Source organism: Quercus lobata, chromosome 8, assembly GCF_001633185.2.
Source record: "Quercus lobata isolate SW786 chromosome 8, ValleyOak3.0 Primary Assembly, whole genome shotgun sequence".
Classification (NCBI taxonomy): domain Eukaryota; kingdom Viridiplantae; phylum Streptophyta; class Magnoliopsida; order Fagales; family Fagaceae; genus Quercus; species Quercus lobata.
The window spans coordinates 60430283-60453159 of record NC_044911.1 but is presented as its reverse complement, the minus strand read 5'-3'; the positions used below and the strand labels follow the sequence as shown (position 1 = coordinate 60453159).

Here is a 22877-nt window from a genome sequence, read left to right as displayed (position 1 = left end):
TATATAAAACCGAAGCTTTTGAAGCTCCCACAATTTTCCACGTCAGCACAACATTAAAAAAAAAAAATAATAAAACATAAAACAATAAAACCAAAACCAAAAAAAAAAAAAACCGAAACCTAAGAAAACCATTATAAACCTCTCTTTTCGCAAGCGCCTCTCCTTTTCTCTCTCTCAGTCGCTCGCTCTCTTCATCCATCAGCAAAAGGGCCTGCTTTTCTCTCTCTCAGTCACTCTCTCTCTCCATCCATCAGCAAAAGGGTCTGCCTCCAAACCTCGCTCGGTCTCTTCATCCATCGGCAAAAGGGTCTGCCTCCAAACCAAACAAAGTAAGTTTTTGTTTTTTCCATCAGCAAATTGCTTTTCTTTTTGTGTGTTGTTGATTTTGGTTGGTGGGTATTTATACAATATCAATAATCAATGTTTACGTGTTTTATTGATCTTGCAAACATAATTCAGTATGTAATCGGGCAATTCAGGCTGATGAGGCTGATACAGAATAGATTAACATGTACTGTGGCCAAAATAATTTTTTGGTTTTCACTTGAATCAATAATAGACATGGATAATAAGTATTAAGTAATTTTATATGGTTTTCAGTTTTGTGACAAACCTTATTGTTGTACTTGGATGGTGAATTACATTGGGTTTCTAAAGCTATTTGTTTCGTCTATATATATATATATATAGTGTATTTTGGTAAAGAATTGCACTTTTCACAGCATAAGATTTTAGTCAAGTGCTTGGCATCAGAATTCTTTTATTAACAATCTCAGGATTCTTATGAATTTGATGTAATTATCCAAGTATCATTGGTCTGCAAGGAATGCCAACCGTGACCATTTTTCTGCAATCATATTTGAATACACTATTGAATGTTCGTCAGCTCCCTTATGGAGAACCTATAATAAATTTTCCTTAATGTAGTTTGTGCTTTTATGGTCCTACTTTTTGGCTGGTTGGTTTGCTTGTGGCATTTAGATTGGATGTGCCATGTATGTATGAGAAATAAAATGAAATAGAGATTGCTGCTTCAGATTTTGTTAGCCTTAAATGGCTCACAACTATTGATTTGTATCTTCTTTTTCATTCACTTCATCCTTCTTTTTTTACTCATGTTGGTTGGTTCAAGTTACCTGTTGTTGTTAAACTGTTTGAGACTACTTTCTTAGAAGATGCCCCTTACTAGAAACTAGGAACTTGAGAATAACATCAGTTAGAAAAGAACTCTCAACCTATCTATTAAGAACTTACATCCAACTTTGGCACAATAGAAAACATACTTCGGCAAAGATTATTTCTTTCTTTCCCTGTTGGCATTGTTCAGTATGTATGTTCTTTGAATCCTTGCTGTGTCCCTGTGTAATTTGGTTGTCTATGAGAATGGAACCCTTAACCTATATGTTGAAAATTTACATCCACCTTTGGCACAATAGGAAACATACTTTGGCAAAGAGTAGTTTTGTCTTTCCCTGCTGGCATTGTTCAGTATGTATGTTACTTTGAGTCCTTGCTGTGTTAGAAAGTTCCATTTTTTTAATCATATTTTGTTCATATTTTACTTGAAGTTTTGCTTTTATGTTTCATTTCTCACTGATGAACATTATTTTCAATCTTTTATTTGAAAATTATTTGCTTATAATTGCTCCTGTTGCTGTCATATCACAAATTCCTGTAGGCCCACTCTTGTAACAAAATAATAAGAATTGTTGCCTGTAGGTAGGTGATCCTCTAGAGAAGGCTGCACTTAAGGGAATTGATTGGAGTTATAAGTCAGATGAAAAGGTCATGCCAAAAAGGTATGCTGTGACATTTCAATATCATTAGTCTTATTGCTCTTTGGGCTTTATTTCTATATATAGTTTTATTTTCATTCTTTAATCCAAGATTGGAATGTGATTTTATGGACATGTATTCGTTTTCTTTATCTTTTTCCTTGCTTTAGCTGCGCTTTTTGCTTCTGTTATTGGTTCCTTTCTTTACATGTTCTTTTTGTTAAAGAACATGTAGCAAGAGATTCTTAATAAAAGAGCATAAGAGGGTAAAAAAATCACTTAAGAACCAGAGTAAAGACAAATGAAGGTAGCAATCAAAAAGAGTTCAGTTGGTCATTGACTATATCTTTGTCTATTAATTTTGGTGGAAACAGCCACTAAAGTCTTGAAGCCAATTTCTGCATAAATAGATTTTTTTTTTTTCATGATTTTATGACATGCTATAAATTGCAGGGGAAGTGGCAATGCTGTTCAGATTGTTCAGAGACACCACTTTGCATCCCACTTGAAGAGAATGGCAGTTGTTGTTCGCATTCAGGAGGAATTTTTTGCTTTTGTGAAGGTCTATTTTATTCGTGAACCCTGCAATTTGTATGCATGCATATATGGATTAGGAATGCTATTTTACTTGATGCTTGCATAATCAGGTAGCTTATAAGAAAGAAGTTATTGTGTATTTTATGGTAAAATTTTATAGGTAGATACGAAAATGTATTTGGGAATATGCCATGATATATAACATCAAGATTTTTCTTTAGAAAAAGAAGTTCCCAACCTATTTTGTATTCTAGAGTTGATTGAATTGAGTTTTTGTGCACACACTAAGATAATCAAATTGAATATATGTTTTTGTGTGGAAACTGAGCTATTGGTCAATTTGAATTGTTTTTGTGTGGAAACTGAGCTATGGGTTTGAATTTGTTTAGTGGAAACTGATTGAGGTGGAGTTATCAGCTTGCTTCCTTTGTTTTTGTGTGGAAACTGAGTTATGATTTATTTTTTACCCCAGCCTATTTTGTATTCTAGAGTTGATTGAATTGTAGTTTTTTGCAAACACTTAGGTAATCAATTTGAATATATGTTTTTAAATATAATGAATGCATTGAATATTTAGTGGAAGACATGAAATAAATGAAATAGAAAAATAACAACATGCTACTAGAGAATTGATATTGAATTCCAATAGCTAATGTCACATCATTTGGAAAAAATTGGTAGCTTTCCCGTGCATCGCACGGGTTAGCGACTAGTTAATATTATTTTTGAATTCAAAGCTTTTGCTTGCTTAATATTGGTAATACATGTTCCATATATAGAATGTCAAAATGCTTCATACACAACAATAATGGGGCTCCTCACTTGAAATGTGCCATCATCCCAAATTAAAGAAGCAGAGACTATTTGTCTATCTATTGTTCCTTTAATCATAAGGGAAAATGATAGCTTTTGTTTGAGAGATGTAAATGATAGAACACTAGGGTTCACTTTGATACTAAGTCCAGGTGGGGTGCTCACAATAGCTTTGTATGTAGATGTTGATGTTCCAACATTGGTGATTGTCCGATTGAAAACATGACTTATAGAATTTGAGGATGGTGGGGATAGAGCAAAAGAAGGATAGTTTAGATCGAAAACTTTTCTATTAGTACCTTTGGGACAACTACTAGTGTCTCCGGTAATAGCTTGTAATAACTTCGTACTATATCCTTGTCCACACAAAAAAGCTATGTAGTCAAGTGCATCAATATCATATATTAAACCAGGATTTGCACCCCTATGTGGATTAATATTGCCTGCACCATATGCAAATTCAGCTCCAGAGCTCTCTTCAGGATTCATGGGGACAGCTGCAAGTATTACACCAAATTTGGTTGTGGTTATGGTTTATATTAAAATGAGGATAAAATACAATATTAATCCTTAAACTTTAAACTTTAATTTACCAATTATATTAGTTCCTAAAGTTTAAAGTTATATCTTTTAATTCCTAACAAACTTAAGGTAATCTTTATATATATATATATATATATATATATATTCAACAACCGTCAAATCTCTCTAATGAAACAATGACATGACCAAACTAAAAACTAACACATCATCATTATGTTAGACATGTTAGGGACAAAAGACGATCACTTTAAGCTTTAGAGACAAAAGAGACTCCCTTTTGTTAGGGATTTAAAACAATCAATTTAGACTTAAAGAACAAACTAATTAGTTTGGCCTTAAAATGACCAAGATTAGGAACTGAATATAGCTATTACCAGTAGTCATTAGAGCAGATTTGATAGCCGCAGGTGACCATGTGGGGTGGAAAGATTTGATGTATGCAGCCGCCCCTGAACCATGAGGGCAAGACATTGATGTCCCCGAGATTATATTATATGACAATGCTCTCTTATCAAAATTGACATCAGAAATTGGGGAAATTGGAGAAATTGGTGGCCATGCAGCTAGAATGTCCACTCCAAAAGCAGCTAAATCGGGCTAAAACAACATAAAATAGGTTTCAATAAGAATAATAATACCAATAATTCTAGGGGAGTAACATATTTTATAACTTTATTCACCACTATTGACATAGTCGGTTGTGATTGATGTATAATAAAAGCGATTACTGATTACTAGCTGGGTTTGGACCTCTAGATGAGAACTCAGCTATGTAAGGCGCAAATGGATCTTTACGGTCATCAGTCTTAAGAATAGTCGCAGTTGGGCTTCTGTAAAATTGTGCATCTTGATTAGGATTAGTGTGTCCTGTGAGTTGTGAAGTCCTTAATTGTCTAGGATATTTTAGATTAATACCTTGTCGAATCTATGTACAAGTAAATATCGCCACCATCCTCCAAGCTAAGGTAAGCTGCAGGCAAGGGAAACGCAAAAGCCCCAGAACTGGGGCGTCGGCCTTGCATCACAGTACCAACTGCACCAGCTAAGAGTTGCCCAACCCCATAATTCTCAACATCACAAAGTACAATTTTACCTTTCACCAAATTTTTGTCCAAGGAATCTTCGTAGCAATACCTGCATTTTTCCAATAAGTTCCATTTTTTTTAACTACCAACTTTTCTTTTATAATACTTCCATGTTAGAATACGCTTTTTTTCAATAATTCGATAGTTAAGTGGATGAATATGAATCTTAAATGTTTCCATTGAAAATACTAAAAAGTTTCAATTAAGTTATAAAGCTCTTGATAATTGGTACCACTCCTTTGAAGCAAAAGGAATTTCTACCTGCTAGTTTAATACAATTTCTACCATTCATCTCCCAAAAAAAAAAAAAAACCATAAAATTGCTCCTTTTGTTTGTGAGTAGTTCTAAGACCACAAACTATTCTACCACTTTTTTGTTACAACTCTGACATGACAAACTATGAATGGTTAATTATCACTTATAAATAGACCCATAATTTTTTCTTCACCAGTCACACTTTGTCACATCACAATTATAGCAAAGAAGTTGTGTAATTTTTTGTGATATTAGAATTTTTCATTTTGTATATGTATATATCAAAAAAAGTTACTTTTTTTTTTTTTTTTTTTTCAATTACCTGGACAGGGATGAATCATACTCTTCTGTCTTGTTTGGTGCATCTCCACCATAAATAATTGGATACGTTTCATTTTTGAGGTCAAATGTATTAATTGAAATACCCTACACACGAAGTAAAGAAATTCTACAAATTAGTTTGCAGTTTTATTTTTATACCATAGGCTTTACACATGCAATTCGACAGTACTATTAAGGAAATGGTTCGCTCAGCAGTTTCAAATAGAATGCAACTCCAATTCTCACATTATGCGACTGAGTGTTTTACTTTATGTTTCTTCAATTACCTTATATTATATGCCTATATTTTTTATATCTCAATTTATTGTTACTTTCTAAGGAAAAATTAGGAATGTGTTGTAGACTACAATTAGTGAAGTATAAAATATAACACCAAGATTAGGATATAGGAATTTTTCCTTATGTATTTGCATTTTATTAATGTTATTATTTTTCAGAAAAACAAATTACATAGAATCTTTTCTTATAGGTCAAAAATAATTATTATTATTATTATCAAAAAAATCCCTAATTAAATTCCACAAGGGCATATTAATTACCTCAAAGATCTTGTTGTTACCTAATCGGACCTTGGTGTAGAACTTTCGGTCCATGGTGCTTGCAGCCACAGAAAGAGACCATGGGGCGAAGCTTGAGAGTGTTGCTAGATATGGACCTCGGTTACCAGCAGAACTTGATGTCAATATTCCATTTCTCATACCATGAAAGGCACCAATGGCAATTGTATCCATAAAATAGTTGTCAGAAGATCCACCAATTGAAATAGATATTATGTCAACTCCATCAGCAATGGCATCATCGAATGCTGCAAGAATATCAACATCATCACAGCCAAGATACCAACATACTTTGTACACAGCAATACGTGCTGATGGAAGCCCTCCTCGTGCTGTTCCCAAACCAATGCCTTTTACGCTGGCCTTGCTCACTAAGTTCCCAGCTGCTATTGATGCAACATGTGTTCCATGGCCTTCTGAATCTCTTGGAGATCGAAAATCTTCTTTTTGAAAATCTCGATCGCTACGGTAATATTTTGCTCCAATGATTTTACTGCGTTAATTTTAACCACATTTGTTAGTTGTACTTTTGATTAATTCTAAATTTACATGCTTGGCACAACATTTTTCACAAATTTTTTCCTTAATTGCTAACATGGCCTTTTGTGATTGGAACAATATTACTTTTACTTGCTTTACAATTGACATCAATTTTATTGTTCACTAATTACAATTAGTCATGTTAGTAATTTATAAAATAGAATACAAAACGCAATAGATGGATGTTAAAGATATACTTGTTGCAAGTGAAATTGGTTGGGGCTTGACATTTGCCCTTCCATTTGCTAGGTGGTGGACCAAATCCTTTGTCATTAAAGCTATCAGACTCCGGCCAAATTCCAGTGTCGAATACTCCTATAATGACGTCGCTCTTAGTTGTTGGTCTATTGACTTGCTTAGGAAGGCCAAGGAAGTCCCATGACCTTGTTGTATGGAGCTCTTTTTTTTGGTTAGGGAACACCGACACTACCCCATCCATTCCTACATATTCATTGTTACATCATTTTGTTATGAATTCAAGATTTTTTTTTTTTTTTTGGGGGGGGGGGGGGGGGGGGGGGGGAGGTGGGGGGTGGGGGGGTTAGAGAGGGGGAAGAATTGTGATTAGGTTCACCCACCAGCCATTTTTTGAGCTTCTTGCTCAGTTAGCTCCACTGCAAATCCATGGAAACTCCTTTTGTAGCTATAAAGTAAAGATTCTGGACCAATATGGCTGAAAGTAGGCATATGCATTATGACAGGTTAGGACCTAGAAGCATTTCAATGCTTGATAACTATAACCATATATATATTTTTTTTATGTAATTGAGATCTTGTTAACTTTTTTGAATCTAATGGATAAATTAAAAAAAAAAAATCATATTTATATAAATTACAAAATTGCTAAAATAATTGAAATTGATAATAAAATAATAGCTAATAAAAATACAAAATGGAAAAATTAACTCATATTACATAAAGTACATTGCTTAAGTTTAATATTTTATCAAAACATAAAATGAAAATGTAAAATGGAATTTTAACCAGGGTAGTGTTTCTAACTTTTTGGGAATAAAATTTTATATATAATGTATTATATTAATAATTTTAAGGTAAAACCACAAATATATATTGAATGTATAACATTTATATTGAATCACATAATCTTAATATTATAATAATATGTAAAAACCAATGTTTATTATATTACATGTAATAATGATATAAGATTCTAAAAAAACCAAGTGACATAGATATAAAATACAACATGTGAGACTCCACTTTTTATTTTCCCGCTAAATATAACATGACAAAAACTTTTCGTGAAAAATGTCAAAAACTTGTTATAACCAAAAAAAAAAAATAATAATAAAAATAACATTCATATAGCGAGTTTATGGTGGTGCCATTATACTACTTTTATAACCTGCCGATGACATCTTGTAGCATGCTTGTGTAAAGGGATGATGTGGAAACCTCATCCCTCTTGTTGCCCATATACACAATATAAGCCTGCGTGCATAATATCATATCATATCATATCAAGAAAATAAAGTCAGATTAAGTCATGCCTAAAAGTCTTCCTCTATGAGTATTTTGCATTATTCTCTACTAATCAATCATAGTTTGTCACATAATTTTTTTCCCTTTTAAGAAGTATCCAAAGTTTAAAATTAAAGGGAGAAGAAAAAATCAAGTACTACATACCATACTTCAATTGCTGGCAGGGATAGAGGTAGGGGATTTGGGTCGGGAGACCAAAGGGGCCATGGCCCCCATATATAGCATTTCAAAAATCTCCTTATCACAATACTTATTTTAGAATTTAGCCCAATAAACTTGGCCCCCCCTAACAACCTAACAACATCATCCGCCTCCTTAAAAAAAAAAAGCCCAAATAACAATCCAACTACAAAAATTAAACGATTGGCATATGAAAGCCCAAACATTTACCAAAAATTTACTAAAACCATCATATTCATATAGTCAAAATCTCATTCCCCAATTTTTTTTTTTTTTTTTTTAAGAAGAAAAAAAATGCCCAAAATTAAAGCTGGTCCAATCACTTTAGAAAGTTAGTAGAGGCTAAAATATTATAATAAATTTATCTAAAAAGCAAATATTTGATTAAAGTTGGTTGAGCATTCAGATTTGATTTCCTTTATTTAATAGCAATGTGACATACATAAAAAATTTAACAACTTTTTTTCACAAAAGTTGAGTTGGTAAACTTTTTGTAGTTCTCATATTGGTTTATCACTAACATCATTTTTTTAACTACTATTAACAATTAGTCTCATCAACAATTGTACAATTTTTTGTGTTTATAGATATTTTCCCTTTTTGTCAATAAGTTTATCTAAAAAGCAAATATTTGATTAAAGTTGGTTGAGCATTCAGATTTGATTTCCTTTATTTAATAGCAATGCAACATGTATAAAAAATTTAACAATATTTTTTCACAAAAGTTGAGTTGACAAACTTTTCGTAGTTCTCATATAGATTTATCAGTAACATCATTTTTTTAACTACTAGTAACAATTAGTCTCATCAACAATTGTGCAAATTTTTGTCTTTTTTGTGTGTGTGTGTGTGTGTTTATAGATTTTTTGCTTTTCTAAAGGTTGCTGACTAAGTAAAGTATTTAATAAAGATAGTTTTTTTTTTTTTTTTTTTTTTGAGAAACTTTAATAAAGATAGTTGAGCACTTGTTTTTAGTTTGACATCTTTATATTAAAGAGACAGAACATTTCTAGACATAAATAATTAAATTAGCAATAATAACTAATGTTAACAACAATCTTAATTATAGTAACATTTGACTTTGGATTTTTTGTTTTCTTGTATTTTTTTTTTTTTTACCTCGCAAGTAGCAACCATAATTAATCTGAATAACAATACATGTATTGCAGTGCGTGTATGGCATGATGAAATTTGTCAACTTATTTTACTATTTAGTTTATTTTTACTACTATTCATGGCTTCACTGTACTTTTTTTTACTATTTATGGGTTTCACTGTACTATTTTAACTAATTTTTACTTTTATCTACCTTACTTTCAGAAAAAAGTTTTCAATTTCAGCAAAATAAACGGATCCCGAACAGAACCCTAAAAAAAAATCATTTTGTGTTTTTCAGTTTGTTTATAAATTGCTAATATTGAATGAGTGTTATTTTGAACTTTTATGAATTTTTTTATATTCATATTCTCCCCTCAATCGAAATTTTGGCTTCGTCCCTAATTAATGCAACTGTAAATTAAGCGGAAAAGCATAATTTACCTTTCGATCACTCTGAGAAGTTGAGTGACCAATAAGCAGAGTGGAGGCGAAGCTGAGAAGGAGAAGCATCAAAAGACTGGTGGTTTTGCCTGCCATTGGAGGGTCAGGTCAGGTAGCTATAAATCTGGCTAGCCTGTTATAAATATTACCTGCACAAAAGGTTTCGGCTCAACTGAAACTCCAGCCCTTTCAAAACACCATTGATGCTCATGTATTATGATTCATAGAGGTCAAGTATAGTCATAGCTCCTCCAAGTATTTAAAAGTCAAGAATTTAAGGAAAACTAAAAGTTTTACCTTGATTTATAGTGGCTGCCAATGGTGGGACAATGTAGTGGCATAGCCGGCCAAGTGAGAAGAAGATGAGTCTGGGATAGGGGAAGGAGGTAGATATAGAGCCGTAGAGGACTGGGTACGTATAGTTTCTTGTTGGAGAGCTTGGGCTTCAAATTGGCAAAATATCTTGTGTGCATGTATTTGTACTAGGTTGCCCCTTCAAAGCAATAATTCTCTATAGAACTAAAAATAAAGTGTGAATTTATTTATTTTTTTTTTTTTGGTTGAAATTTTTAGTTTATTTGTTTATGTATCAGTAATTTTTTTAAACCTCGTTTTCATTGATAACTTTCAACAAAAAATTAATCCAATTGTATTCCAAGATTTTTTTTTTTTTTTTTTGAGAAACAAACACACACACACAAAAGAGGGGGAAATGGGTTCTAATACAAAGGCACATCACAACTCCACTCAAAAGCCATTGTCATGTAACAATAACAAATGAAATTGGATCCACAACTCCACTCAAAGATTAGATATGGATCCCCAATAAAAATGAGATTGTGAAAGACAAATAAACAACATTAACTATAATTATAAAATAACAACTAGCTTGTAACCATATGCATACACACTTACACATTTAAGAATAAATACAACTAAATACATATTAAAATTTCATAATTAAGTTGAGTTATACTGATATTTGTTTTGAATTTTTGTTAACTCCAAAATTTATGTAAAGATATTATTTGGAAACTTACACAAAATGTTTATTCTTGATTACTTCATTTTAGGGGGGAAAGAAAAATTAATTTGTTTACCAATATACATACTTTTTTTTTCTTTCTTATGAAGAAATATTGTAGGGGTGACTTGTTCAAGGAAGACCTTGCCTAGGTTTGGCCTCTATTCATTGAGGAGTCAATGTCTACGAAACTTAAATAAGTGATGGGAGAAAATGGAGGATTACATAACCTACTACTAGGGTCTATTTGGTTTGGAGGATGGAAAAGTATGAGAAAAGAAAATGGGGAGGGGTGGTATAGGTAGATAGAAAATATTTAGTTTTCCCTCCGTATGTTTGATCGAAGGAGTGAAAAAGTTGAGAGATGAAAAACTATTTTGTTTGGTTGAGTAAAAAAGTGAGAGGATTGAAAATGTAGATAGTATAAATTTACTCTCATACTCCTAGTACATAAAAAATAAAAAATTCTAATAATTTATAAAATAAAATTTTTAATTACTACAAACTAATACAACTAATAAAGCATCTAGCAAAATAAAAACTAATAATAATTAAAAAAAAAAATTGTCATTGATAGGAAAAAAAGAAAAAAGAAAAGAAAAGGAAGCAAAACAAGGCAACCAACGTGGCACAATAACATACCACGGAAAAACAAAAAGAAGAAGAAAGAGGAAGTCAAAAATAGAAAAAGAACACCAACGTTAAATAAGGGGAAGGGCAAATAGGTAATTTTTCATCAAACCTACTCCCTCCCCACTTTTCTGTTTAGTTCTCTCCCCAACTTTAGGGAGAAAACTAGTACTATTTTCTCCTAAATGGTGGGCTCGGGGAGAAAACTCCCCCACCCCCATTCTCTCTCCAATTTTTTCTGCTCTTATATTTTGTCTGCTCATTTCACTCCAACTAAAAAGACCATTAGAGTCGCAGTATTGTCTGTGGGTACTTGAAAACTAAATTTATGTTTAAGGATTGTGATATCCCAATTCCTAATGGTAATAATTTTTGTAGTGTCCTATGTCTATAATTTGAACCTCATCTCTCCCTCCCTCCCTCCCTCCCTCCCTCCTAATTTACTCCCCCACTATGTACCTTAAACAAAATTAAATTTTATATTACAACACGTAACATGAACCTACGTCCTCTTAATTTAAGGCTTCATTATCACTATACATAAGTAGATAAGAACTAAAAATTTCTCATAAGAAATTATCAATATATGAAAAAGAAACAGTTTACAGGGTTGCTTTTTCTAGTTTTGTAAAAATTTGTGTATTAAGGGTGTATGTCACACTACTAAAAAAAAATATCTACAATTATATCCTCCAAAAAGCGACATCACCGCCAGCTAACCAAAAATGAGATAAGTATTTTAAGGCCATAGATATTAGATAGTGGAAGACTTGGAAGTTGGAAGCAGAAAAGTCTAGGCGAAGACCGAGTAAACGTACCATACATAACAAATTTCCATAGTTGATAAGACTCGCAAATGAGAATTCATCGCATATCCGTGTTTACCTGTCAATTATTTTTTTAACTTTTTTTTTTTAATCACAATACTGGCCCATGAGCTATCAGTTTCTTTTTTGCTGAATGAGTTATCAGTTTCGGTAAGGCTAATCAAGATAAAGCCATGCAAGGGAAGATGTTTAGCTTTCCATTAGAGAACTCTCCTATCCTATTCTTAGTCCTAAGTCCTAAGTCCTAAGTCCTAGGAGCAGTCTAATCAATGTTGTTCGCTCAAAGTCTGCGTCAGAGAAAAATGGACTTTTAAAGGAAGAAATTGAACTTTTTATTTTTTTTTTTATTTTTATATAAAATAGAAATTCTATTTTAATCTAATTTAAGTATATATGTGTGTGAAACTCACTCGTAGAAACTTGAATTTTGACCCTTATCCTTCCATGCCACAAGAACTTTGTATTTGTGAAGTGAAGCGTGGTGGGGTGGAATTGAACTTGAGCCAAACTCTTTAAGTTCAATATTCTTCTTGTAGATTTTTGCGGTAAAACCTTGGTGAAAATAGTCAAATACCATATTTTGGCAAAATTTGTGGCAAACTAGTACTGTTTCGGAAATATTTAACAATCTACCACTTTTTTAATACTTGAGTTTCACAAAATCGAGTTCTAAATAGTACTCAAGTTCAGTAAACTCGAATTCCTAAGTGAGCCACCAGCGTGACACTGCTGACCTAGAATTAGTGTAATTGAAAAAGTAACGCGGTACTCGATTTTATAGAAATCGATTACTTCTTTATAGTACTCGATCTTAAGGAAGTCAAGTACTTTTTTTTTTTTTTCCTACTTTTTGTTTTATAGTAGAAGACTAGTTCCCACCAACTCTGCTAAAGCTTCCAAGCAAGTGATGAAATGTAAATGTAAATGAAAAAGAAGATTTTTCAGGAAAAAAAAGAAAAAATAAATGAAAGTTGGAATAAGTGGGTTTTGAAATACCTGTTTGAAGGGAAGAGCTTAATAGTAGTAGTGGGTAGCAAGAAGCTTCAAACAAACAAACAAAAAGACAGCAAGTACTCTAACTCTCTCGTAGACAGAGTAAAATTGGATTTTGGTCGAAAATGGAGACGCTAAGAAAAAAAATTATATATTAAAAAAAAATGGAGCAACGACCATTTTTAAGCTCAAGATGACTTAAAAACGAAGCCGTTGACTACAATGTAAAGAAAGAGAAAAGAGAAAAGATTTTTTAATAATTCTAATAATGACTTTGAAAAGTTAGTTGTCGTGTGGGAGTGGGAGTGGGAGTGGGAATGGGATTGGGATGGATGGACAAAAAGGCAAACAGAAAGGGTTTGTTGTTTGTTTACATTTACATTTACATTTCATCACTTGCTTGGAAGTTTCAACAGAGTTGGTGGGAACTAGTCTTCTACTACGAAACAAAAAGTAGAAAAAAGAAAAAAGAAAAAAGAAAAAAGAAAAAGAAAAAAAAGAAACGAAAAACAAGGTACTCGACTTTAGTAAAATCGAGTATTGTAAAGAAGTACTCAATTTCCATATTATCAAGTACCACATTATTTTTTAGTTACATAAATTCTAGATCAGCAGTGTCACGCTAGTGACTTACCTAGAAACTCGAGTTCACTGAACTCGAGTACTAAAAAAGTGGTAGATTACTAAATATTTCCGAAACAATGCTAGTTTGCCACAAATTTTGCCAAAACGTGGTGTTTGGCTATTTTCATTGTAAAACCTTCTTGTTGTAACTACAAATAAGAGCAGTGTACAATATTAATGAAGGAATTGAACTTGGGCCAAACTAAAAAGTCTTCTGATCTCAAATAGCTTTTGTCAAGCCCGCCAACAAAGTAAACTGTCCGAAGCCAACGCTAACAATCTTCTGATCTTATCTCAAATAGTTATTTTAAAAATATTTTTCTATTTTCCAATTACAAAAAATTGTAGGACCCAAAAGAAAAGAATGTTTGACACATGTTTTAAGAAAATTGTTCTCCAAAAGTCACTACAGAGTACAGAGAACAATTTTTTTGTTTTCAATTTTAGTCTTCAAAGGTAATGTTTATTTAAATAATAAAATATGTTTTTGTCTTTAAACCCATTCGTCTCTCTCTCTCCCTCTCTCAAGCTCCCTTCATTGGTGGGTGGATTAGGTTGGGCTTCTTGGGTGTTTTGTGACTGGGTTGGGTTGTCGGGAATTGCAATGGTGAGATGTGATTCTCTCTCTTTCTCAACACCATAACATCTTGAGATTTTAATTAGTCTACTAACTATATAAAAAGAGGCAATGCCTCTATAGTGCCACTTTTGGTTTCGTGAGTCCTTTATTGTTTGTTTGTGGAGGGCTAAACGATGTGTTTGGCTGAATAAAACAATAAAAGGGAGAGAGACAATAACAATGAAAGGGAGAGAGGCCAAAGGGTCTGGAACTCTCTTTTCTCTCTGGAACTCTCCGTATATCTTCTTTCTCTTTTTTCTCTCTGGAATTCTCTGTATCTCTTCTCTCTCTCTTTTCTCTCTATCATTTTAGGATGACAAGACCAGATCGGCTTAGGAAAAAAAAAAAAAAAAAACGTGGGAAGAAAGATCAACTAATTTTTGCTGTAAGTATCTCTTTTTTATTTTTTTTTCTCCGTTTCTTCAAAATTTCCTTTTTTTTTTTTTTTTTTTGGTTCTTAAAATCTATGTTTGTGTTTATTTCCTTGTGGGTTTCAATCTTTGATTGTTTGCTAATACGGGTCTTTTAGGTTTTGATAAAGAAAGGAGATTTGGTTACATTTTCGGCATTTTCGGCTTACACAAGAAACAGAGATGGGAGTGGGTGAGAGCGACAAACAGAGAGGGGTGAAAGACGAGAGACCTCATTTTGGCACTAAAGAACTCTAAGTTTCTTCTTTTCAATGAAAGCAAATCTCCTTTCTTTATCAAAACCTTAAATATCTGTATTAGCTAATATGGGTATTAACCATTCTTGATTTCTTCTTTTCATTTGCTAATATGTGTATTTTGGGTTTCTTTTCTTCTAAACTTTTAGCTACTGGGTATGGAGTTGTATGTGCGTGGGTTTCTCCTTTCTAAGGTGAGAAGCTATTGAAAGAGGGAGAGAGAAACAGATCATAAAGAAATGGGATTTGGTTCCATTTTTGGTATTTTCGGCTAACACGCTATAGGTAAGTGCTCTCTCTCTCTCTCTCTAATATTTCCACTTTGAAGTTTCACTAATCATAATTTGGTTCCATTTTTGCCTAATCCCATGTCATTCTCTCTATTTTATAACAACGGGAAAAAAATGGATTGATGATACAGACCTATACACTAGAGACAAAACCAATTTTGCCAAAAAGAAAAGCTGCCTTCTCCATTCGATTGTAAAGTTGCTGTTTTTCCATCAAATTCATAGAAAAATTTGTGCTTTATGTTTTTCTCTATACACATAAATGAATGATCCTACCTGTAGAAAGAATTAAAAGAACCATACAAATTATAATGTTCTAGAAGAATATATCAATTGTTGTTGTTTTTGTTTCTAGTAATGGTGGTGGTGATGTGGTTGGTCATGGGGTTTGTAATCTTCCTCTTCTTTTTTTTTTTTTTTGGTTTAAACAAATTTTTTGGAAGTGTTAATTTGTTATATTCGATTTGTAGCCACCAGATTCAAAAGTAGTGACTAATCTTTTGGATATCATCCTCACAAAGGTAAGGTATGCTTTGTGTTTTTGGTAAAAATGTTAGGTCTTTGAATATATATATATATTTATATATTTATATATTTTTAAATATTTGATATATTGATTCTAGGCACAACGTGATCAGTGATCTGTAATCAAACCAATTTTCACTCAAATTAATCTCTTTTCTTCTTGTTTTATTCATTTTCATCATGGGTTTTGGATTTCATCTCATCTTTCTTCTTTCTAAAAATGCACTTATGTCACTTTCTCTTATTTAACTCTATATTTCTATTATTCTAGAATGTTAGTTTCATAGTTCTTGGAATTTTGGGAGGATGATCAATTTTGTTCTTTTTATTATTTATTTTAAGCTTAGTTGGCTATTGATCTAATCTTTATATATGTGTGTGTGTGTGTGTATATATCTTATATTTTAAATCTCTGATATTTTAAATGGGAAATCTTACACTATGATCTGAACTTCTAAAGCATATTTGCATATTAAATCGATGTGTATGACTAAATTTTTTACCCCATCTATGAATATTAATTTTGAACAACATCATCAGAATTCTGTTAAGATGTTTCATCCCTAATTTCTTTGCCTTTTCATTTGTGAGATTTTTGAGTTGCTAATCCCAATTCTTATCTTAGGTCTTTTTATAAATTTGGCTTGGAAAATTATTTGCATTAAATCAAGTTAGCATAACTAAAAAGAGCTTGACCAAACCAAAGTGCCAATTTATCCAAATTATCAAGGATCGGATTCTATTAATCTAGGCAAACCCTAACCATGGTAGAATAGGTTCAATCATATCTCATCTCTTTTTCCCCCCAATGTATATTCTTATTCCAAGGCTATTTTTTGTGGTTATGCTTCTAAAATCACCATTTATGTACATTGTAGATGGAGAAGGTTGTTAGGACATATGTGATTCACTTGTTAGGAACATATGTCACTACTTTATGTAATTGTCTAATCCTTTGACAAAACGCACTTTATTTGTAATTGGGTAGTTCTAGGATGTGTTTAATATTTCAAGAAACCTTGTTTCAAGTCAAGCGTTAAAGCCATGTAAGTCTGTCCAAGATTCAAGTGCAGAAAATGTTGTTTATTAAAGCTCGACAGCAGCTTGACAGATGGGCATCTGTCGGGGTTCATGAAAAACAGAATTTCAGTTCTGTTTTGACTCTAATCCGTGATTGTATGTTTGGACTTTCTTTTCTCACAACCCTAGATATATAAAAGGATTATTTTAAGGGCCGTCAAAGTGGACACAAATTGCACAAGTGTTGAGCAAAGTTTGTTCAAGCAAAATGTGATTGGAGACAGAATTTGCCCTAGTTCATCTTTCTTGTGAAGAAGCTGCTGTGTTTGTGCACAGTTGGGTTTTGTGACCAAGCATCTTCTTGATCTTCATTGTTTGTATGAACTGAAGAACTTTGCAGCCAACAACCTTCTCTAGTTGGTGATTGAAGTCGCGTACTGGGATTCACGCAATTGATTAGTCACGTATTGGGAGCCGTGCATTACAATGAGAGATTGTCACAACAGAACAAGTCCAATTGGGTATTGGGGTAAGGGTTCAACTGTAAGTTGGTATAAGGTACTGGGATTCCTTTACTTGTAACCGCTTGTTATGATAATAGTGAATTCTCGGGAGTGGTGACCTTAAAATCACCCGATGGGGTTTTTGCCGTGTTGGTTTTTCCTATTCGTAAACAAATCACTGTGGCAATTTATTTTTCGTTGCATACTTAGTTTAATTGGTAGTTTGTTTGTGCTACCACGCATTTGCATGTTAATTTGATTAATTATTAAACTTGGCTAATTAATCAATTAATTCATCATAAGGGGTCAATACATTTTTGGCCTATCAAAGGTGTTCTTGATTTTACCCAAAGTTTTCCTCATGTAAGATTTCACAGTTTCGTTTGAATATAGCTATATCCATGTTTCTTTTCTTTGCTTTGAAAATGTTGCACGTGTGTCTTTTGAGATGAGAATGGTTAAGAGCAAGATTTGGATTTGTTTTCTTTTAATATTCTAGCATTGTCTAATTTAGACAATTGAAGTGTGTGTAATCAATTGGAAGGCTGTTGGTTACTGAAAATGGATAAGAAGAAAAGTATAGAGATCTAAATTTCAAAATTCTTAGATCTTTTGGGTTGTGTGTCTATTCAGAGATGGGGATAGTGAAGGGTGAGTATTAAAATTTGGATTTCATTTCTATTGTTTTCTGACATTTTCTTATGTAAGCAAATGAAGTTTGTAAAATGAATTGGAAGTCTATTTGGTAACTCAGAAAGGATAAGAAGAAAAGTATTAGCAATTTGAATTTTACAATTCTTAGATATTTTGGGTTATAAGTTTTTTTTTTTGGAATTCAAATATTATCTTTCCCCTTTTTGTTTCTATTTGCCTTATCGTTTTTCACTTATTTATTTTTATACTTTTTGTAATTTGTAATTAAATTTTTGTTTAATATAATAATATCGCATAAATATGTTTTTGTTAATAGTTGTGCAAATGTGTGGTTTTTCCTCATTCGTTACATTTTATAGGAAACTACATAATACTTGCTTGTGGTTTAAGCATATTTTGGCTTTGTAATATTGCAATTTCATGGTTCACAATTGTCATTAAGACAAATGATATAGTAGATGTTTAAATGAGATTTCTCTTTGCAATTTAAACTCAGTTCAACCATAATTTTGACTCTCTTTTTATTTCTTGCCACCAAGATAAATAGAGAAATGAAATTTAATTTACATGGTTTGTTGAAATTATGCCTTCTTTGTTAAAGCAAGAAATTATGTGAATGTGACTTATTTAGAAAAATGTGCTTCTTGGAGTTAAAGCTCCTTTCTTGCTAGTCAAGCCACAAGAATTGTAAACAGTAATTAGGAAGCCAAAAGAATGGACAATTTTGATTTATGGCACATCACATAATGATATATAAGGTTGTGTTTGTTTCCTTTGGCCGAATATCATTTTTTTCTAATGTTATATCACATCTATATGTGTGTGTGTTTTACTGTAATTTTGACTTTTTAGAAAATAAAAAATAGAAAAGAAAGTGAGCTTTTTACTTGTCATGTTGAAGCTATTAGCTTATGTAAGAATTAAATTATAATAAATCCAGAGGCTAACAAAAGTATAATTTAATGAAATGGTACAAGTTTTGTTATTTAAGGATGTCTTTTTGTAAGAGAAAAATGGAAAAGAAAGTAAGCTTATTACTTCTCTTGTTGAAGCTATAAGCTTAGTTGAGCTTATGTGAGTTCAATTATGAGAAACTTAAGAGGGGTTAAAAAAGAAAAGAAAAAAAATAATAGTCCAGATTGTGTCATTTTGGATTTTGGGTCTTTTAGTAAGAGAAAAAAAAATAAAGAAGCAGAGCTTATTACATGTCTTGTCAAAGCTATGAATTTAGGAAGCTGAGGTTAGAGTTAAAATATGAAAATCCCAATAGAAGAAAAAAGAATGAATTGCACAAAATTTTGCTTTCTTTCCTATTCTTAAGTAAACAAATGGAGAGCTTAAAATTTTTGCCTCTCTTAGGAAATGTTGTTCAAATTTTAAGCAATAAAATTAAGTGAATGCTTTTTTCTTTTTCTTTTTTAATTCGTCAATAAGGATCAAACTTTGTGCATAATTAGGCAATGAGATTATTAGAACATGTGAATAAGTAGCGTACACTCTTGTCTCTTAGCTTGAGCTTTTAGAGTAATTGGTAAATTCGGTTGGAAATCAGAAGTTGTATTTGAATTGAACCAAAAGTATTATATTTTTTATGTTAAATATCTCAATGCTGAAATTCAGACAGTTTTCAGGCTCATTTAAATTAAGAAGCTCTAAGAAGATTGAAACAAATGCACTTGGAGAAATTAGCCCTGTCATTTGGTGATATTTTTCAACTCTATGATGGAATTTAACTTAGAGAATTAAAAAAAATTAAATTGATATCTTCGTTCTCTCTCTCTCTCTCTCTCTCTCTCTCTCTCTCTCTCTCTCTCTCTCGAGAGAGAGAGAGAGAGAGAGAGAGAGAGAGAGAGAGAGAGAGTTTTGTGAATCAATTAGCTCTGTTCCTTTTTGGATGTTTTGATTTTGTCTCTTACATGTTGTTCAGTTTAGTTTAGTTTAGTTTAATATTACAAATGGTTATAGAATTATGAAATTAAAACTGGTTGATTGAATATAACCTTTTTTTAAAATATATATAATTTGATAGTTGTGGGAGAGGCAATTTGAAGTTTGAACCCTTGATGTCTCGGATGAAAATACTAGGAGGTGCCAATCAATTGAGTTACAGGGTTCTTGGCTAATTGAATATACTTTTAGTTTAGTTTGGTTATACCATTACAATGCATATTAGGCAACCTTTTCAAATATGTGAGGAGAAATATTTTTAATATATTATTTATTGGTTTTGTTTTGTTTGTATACGCATATTAGGCATTGTTTCCAAATATATTGATAGGCCACAAATTGAATGACCCCTTGTAATAGAAATTAATTAATTAATTAGTCAAGTTATTAATTAATCAATTTATCATGCAAACGCATGGTAGCACAAACAAATCACCAATAAATTAATTATGCAGTGAAAAATAAATAACACGGTGATTTGTTTACGAATGGGGAAAACCTAACGGCAAAAACTCCAACGGGTGATTTTCAGGTCACCACTCCCGAAACTCCACCATTATCACAACAAGAGATTACAAGTAAAGGAATCCCAAGAACCTTACCAACCTACAGTTGAATCCTTACCCCAATACCCAATTGGACTTATTCTGTAGTGATAGTTCCCCTTTCAATGCACGACTCCCAAGTACATGACTAACCAATTGCACGGATCCCAGTACGCGACTTCAATCACCAACTAAGAAGGTTGTTGGTTGCAAAGTTCTTCAATTTATTCACACGATGAAGATCAAGAAGATGCTTGGTCACAAAACCCTACGGTGCACATACACAGTAACTTCTTCAAGAAAAAGAGATGAACTAGAGCAAGAACTTTGTCTTCGATCACAATTTGCTTGAACAGAGTTTGTTCAATGCTTGTACAACTTGTGAACAGTTTGACAGCCCTTAAACTGATCTTTTTATATGTCTAGGGTTAGGAGAAAAGAAAACCCAAAGACAAATTCACGGATCTCAAGAAAATCATATTGGAATTCTGAGAATCTTAAACCTCGACAGATAGGAGGTGTCGAGCAGCGTCGAGAACACCGAATGTAGAACAGCTTCCTTAAGCTCGACAGATACAGCTGTCGAGCTTTAATGATTTTGCATAATGAACTTGTTTTCTTGGACAGACTTGAAGGCTTCAATACTTGATCTTGAAACATGACTTCTTAAAGTATTTATACACATCGTAGATCTACCCAAATACAAGTAAAGTGCATTTTGTCAAATAATAAGCCAATTACATAAAATCATAACATATGTTCTTAACGTGTGAAACACATATGCCCTAACAATCTCCCCCTTTTGGCAATCCGTGACAAAACACAACAAACAAATTAACATATGAGAGAAGTTATAAATCACTCAACTCATATTCACTTGTTGAATACAATAAAATCTTTCCTAACACAAACTCTTGAAAAACTTTGCAAGAAGAGAGTTTATGGCAAGTAGACTTTGACAACCTGTATTTCTGAAACACTTTAAACAAAACTCTTCAAGACATCTTTGTGTGAAACAGAAATAATAGATTGCATACAAGTATAAGAAACATGTGTATAAAGGGAGAAAAGAAACAACACATGAAAAGGTAGGTGAAAGAAAAACATACAACAATATAAATAAGAAAATAGGCACAATGTATGTCTATAAATGGTCACAAGACCTCATGTACAAGAGTAATGTATCTAAAAGGAAAGAAAAGAAAAGATACATACTATCCTCACTACATCCCTCAAAATGTGTCAAAACTCCCCCTAACAAAATGGTCTTATACTAACTCTTCCCTTAAGATAGACTACTCTTATATCCAAAACTACTCCCCCTTTTTGTCATGAGTGACAAAGGGTAAGAGTGTCAAGTAGACATCTCATTGGTAGAGCTAGCATCTCTATTAGCATCATCTGAAGCATCATCATCATCACCATCATCATCATCCTCATCCTCAGAAGCAGAAGCTACGGGAGAAGGTGGTGAAGGAGTAGCCTCAGGAGCAAAGCCACCCATGAACGCCTGTCGCTGTGCAATACGACCGACATAAATGTTCACCTGATACAACTCTGTAGAGAGTGTATCTAGGCGAGCATCCATGCGCTGCAGCTGCGCCATGATGTCTTCTAAAGTCACATCGCCTAAAGAAGAAGGAGGAGTAGATGTGGATGGAGCAAAAAAGGGATGGAGCTGAACAGGCGGGAGGAGCAGTTGAATCCGACTGCCGCGATCGAAGCTGGGCCTCGCTACGTTTAACGGTAGCGTAATCTATGACACACATGACGGTGAAATGGTTGGAAGAGGGCAAAGGAACAGAAAAATGGCGTAAGATCCTCGTGATAGCAGAAGGAAAGATGAGCTTATCACGGGACGTCGAATCTAGATGAACATCTATAATAGATAGAATGAAATGAGAAGGAAAATATATAGTAAGATGCTCAAGAAGCGACAACAAAAATCGAGCACGAGGCTCTGGAATGGAGTTATAGTGAAAGAGTGGATGTAAAACAAAGGTCATCACCATGTTCATGAATCTAGGACCTTTAGCAAAAGGTCGACATGGTGTAAACAGACGCTCACCTTAAGTAGAAGGGCGCTCACAGAAAGCAGACATGAGCTCATCCCTAGACACAGTCCTCAGACGCTCACAACTAGGATAGTTAGGAAACTCTATCCTAGGGACCCGAAGCACATTCACAACAAGTTGCGGTGTAATAGGAATGCGCGTACCTCGAATGCGAGTGAAGAAAAGAGGTACTGAACGATCAATCCTGTGCATGTTGGAGTAAAACTCCTGGATAAGCACGAGAGGACAGGTGACCGGGACATCACATAGTGACTCCTATCCCCT

At 32.9% G+C, this 22877-nt stretch overlaps 1 protein-coding gene and 1 long non-coding RNA gene across 2 annotated transcripts; one reads left to right on the top strand and one right to left on the bottom strand.

The window, feature by feature from the left end:
• The first annotated feature begins 232 nt into the window (after window positions 1–232).
• LOC115954776 lies at window positions 233–2746 on the top strand. Its single transcript, XR_004083954.1, has 3 exons — window positions 233–329; window positions 1720–1799; window positions 2229–2746. It is a non-coding gene; the product is annotated as an uncharacterized LOC115954776 (long non-coding RNA).
• A 287-nt stretch (window positions 2747–3033) lies between these two features.
• On the bottom strand, window positions 3034–10097 carry LOC115955353 (cucumisin-like). The gene is made up of 12 exons (XM_031073459.1): window positions 9968–10097; window positions 9671–9819; window positions 7815–7900; window positions 7027–7121; window positions 6646–6889; window positions 5891–6401; window positions 5332–5435; window positions 4584–4802; window positions 4404–4498; window positions 4328–4338; window positions 4043–4265; window positions 3034–3622 (listed from the first exon to the last, which is right to left on the bottom strand). Exons 2-12 carry the CDS (start codon window positions 9764–9766, stop codon window positions 3096–3098), a joined length of 2211 nt encoding a protein of 736 aa, XP_030929319.1. The 5' UTR covers window positions 9767–9819; window positions 9968–10097; the 3' UTR covers window positions 3034–3095.
• Window positions 10098–22877: the final 12780 nt, after the last annotated feature.

Excerpts from the sequence above, each read along its gene's own strand:
- LOC115955353 (XM_031073459.1), bottom strand. The coding sequence starts at position 9,766 with ATGGCAGGCAAAACCACCAGTCTTTTGATGCTTCTCCTTCTCAGCTTC. Across the intron at positions 6,402-6,645 it reads ACCAATTTCACTTGCAACAA|TAAAATCATTGGAGCAAAAT; the intron begins GTATATCTTTAA and ends AAATTAACGCAG. Across the intron at positions 5,436-5,890 it reads GTAACAACAAGATCTTTGAG|GGTATTTCAATTAATACATT; the intron begins GTAATTAATATG and ends CTTCGTGTGTAG.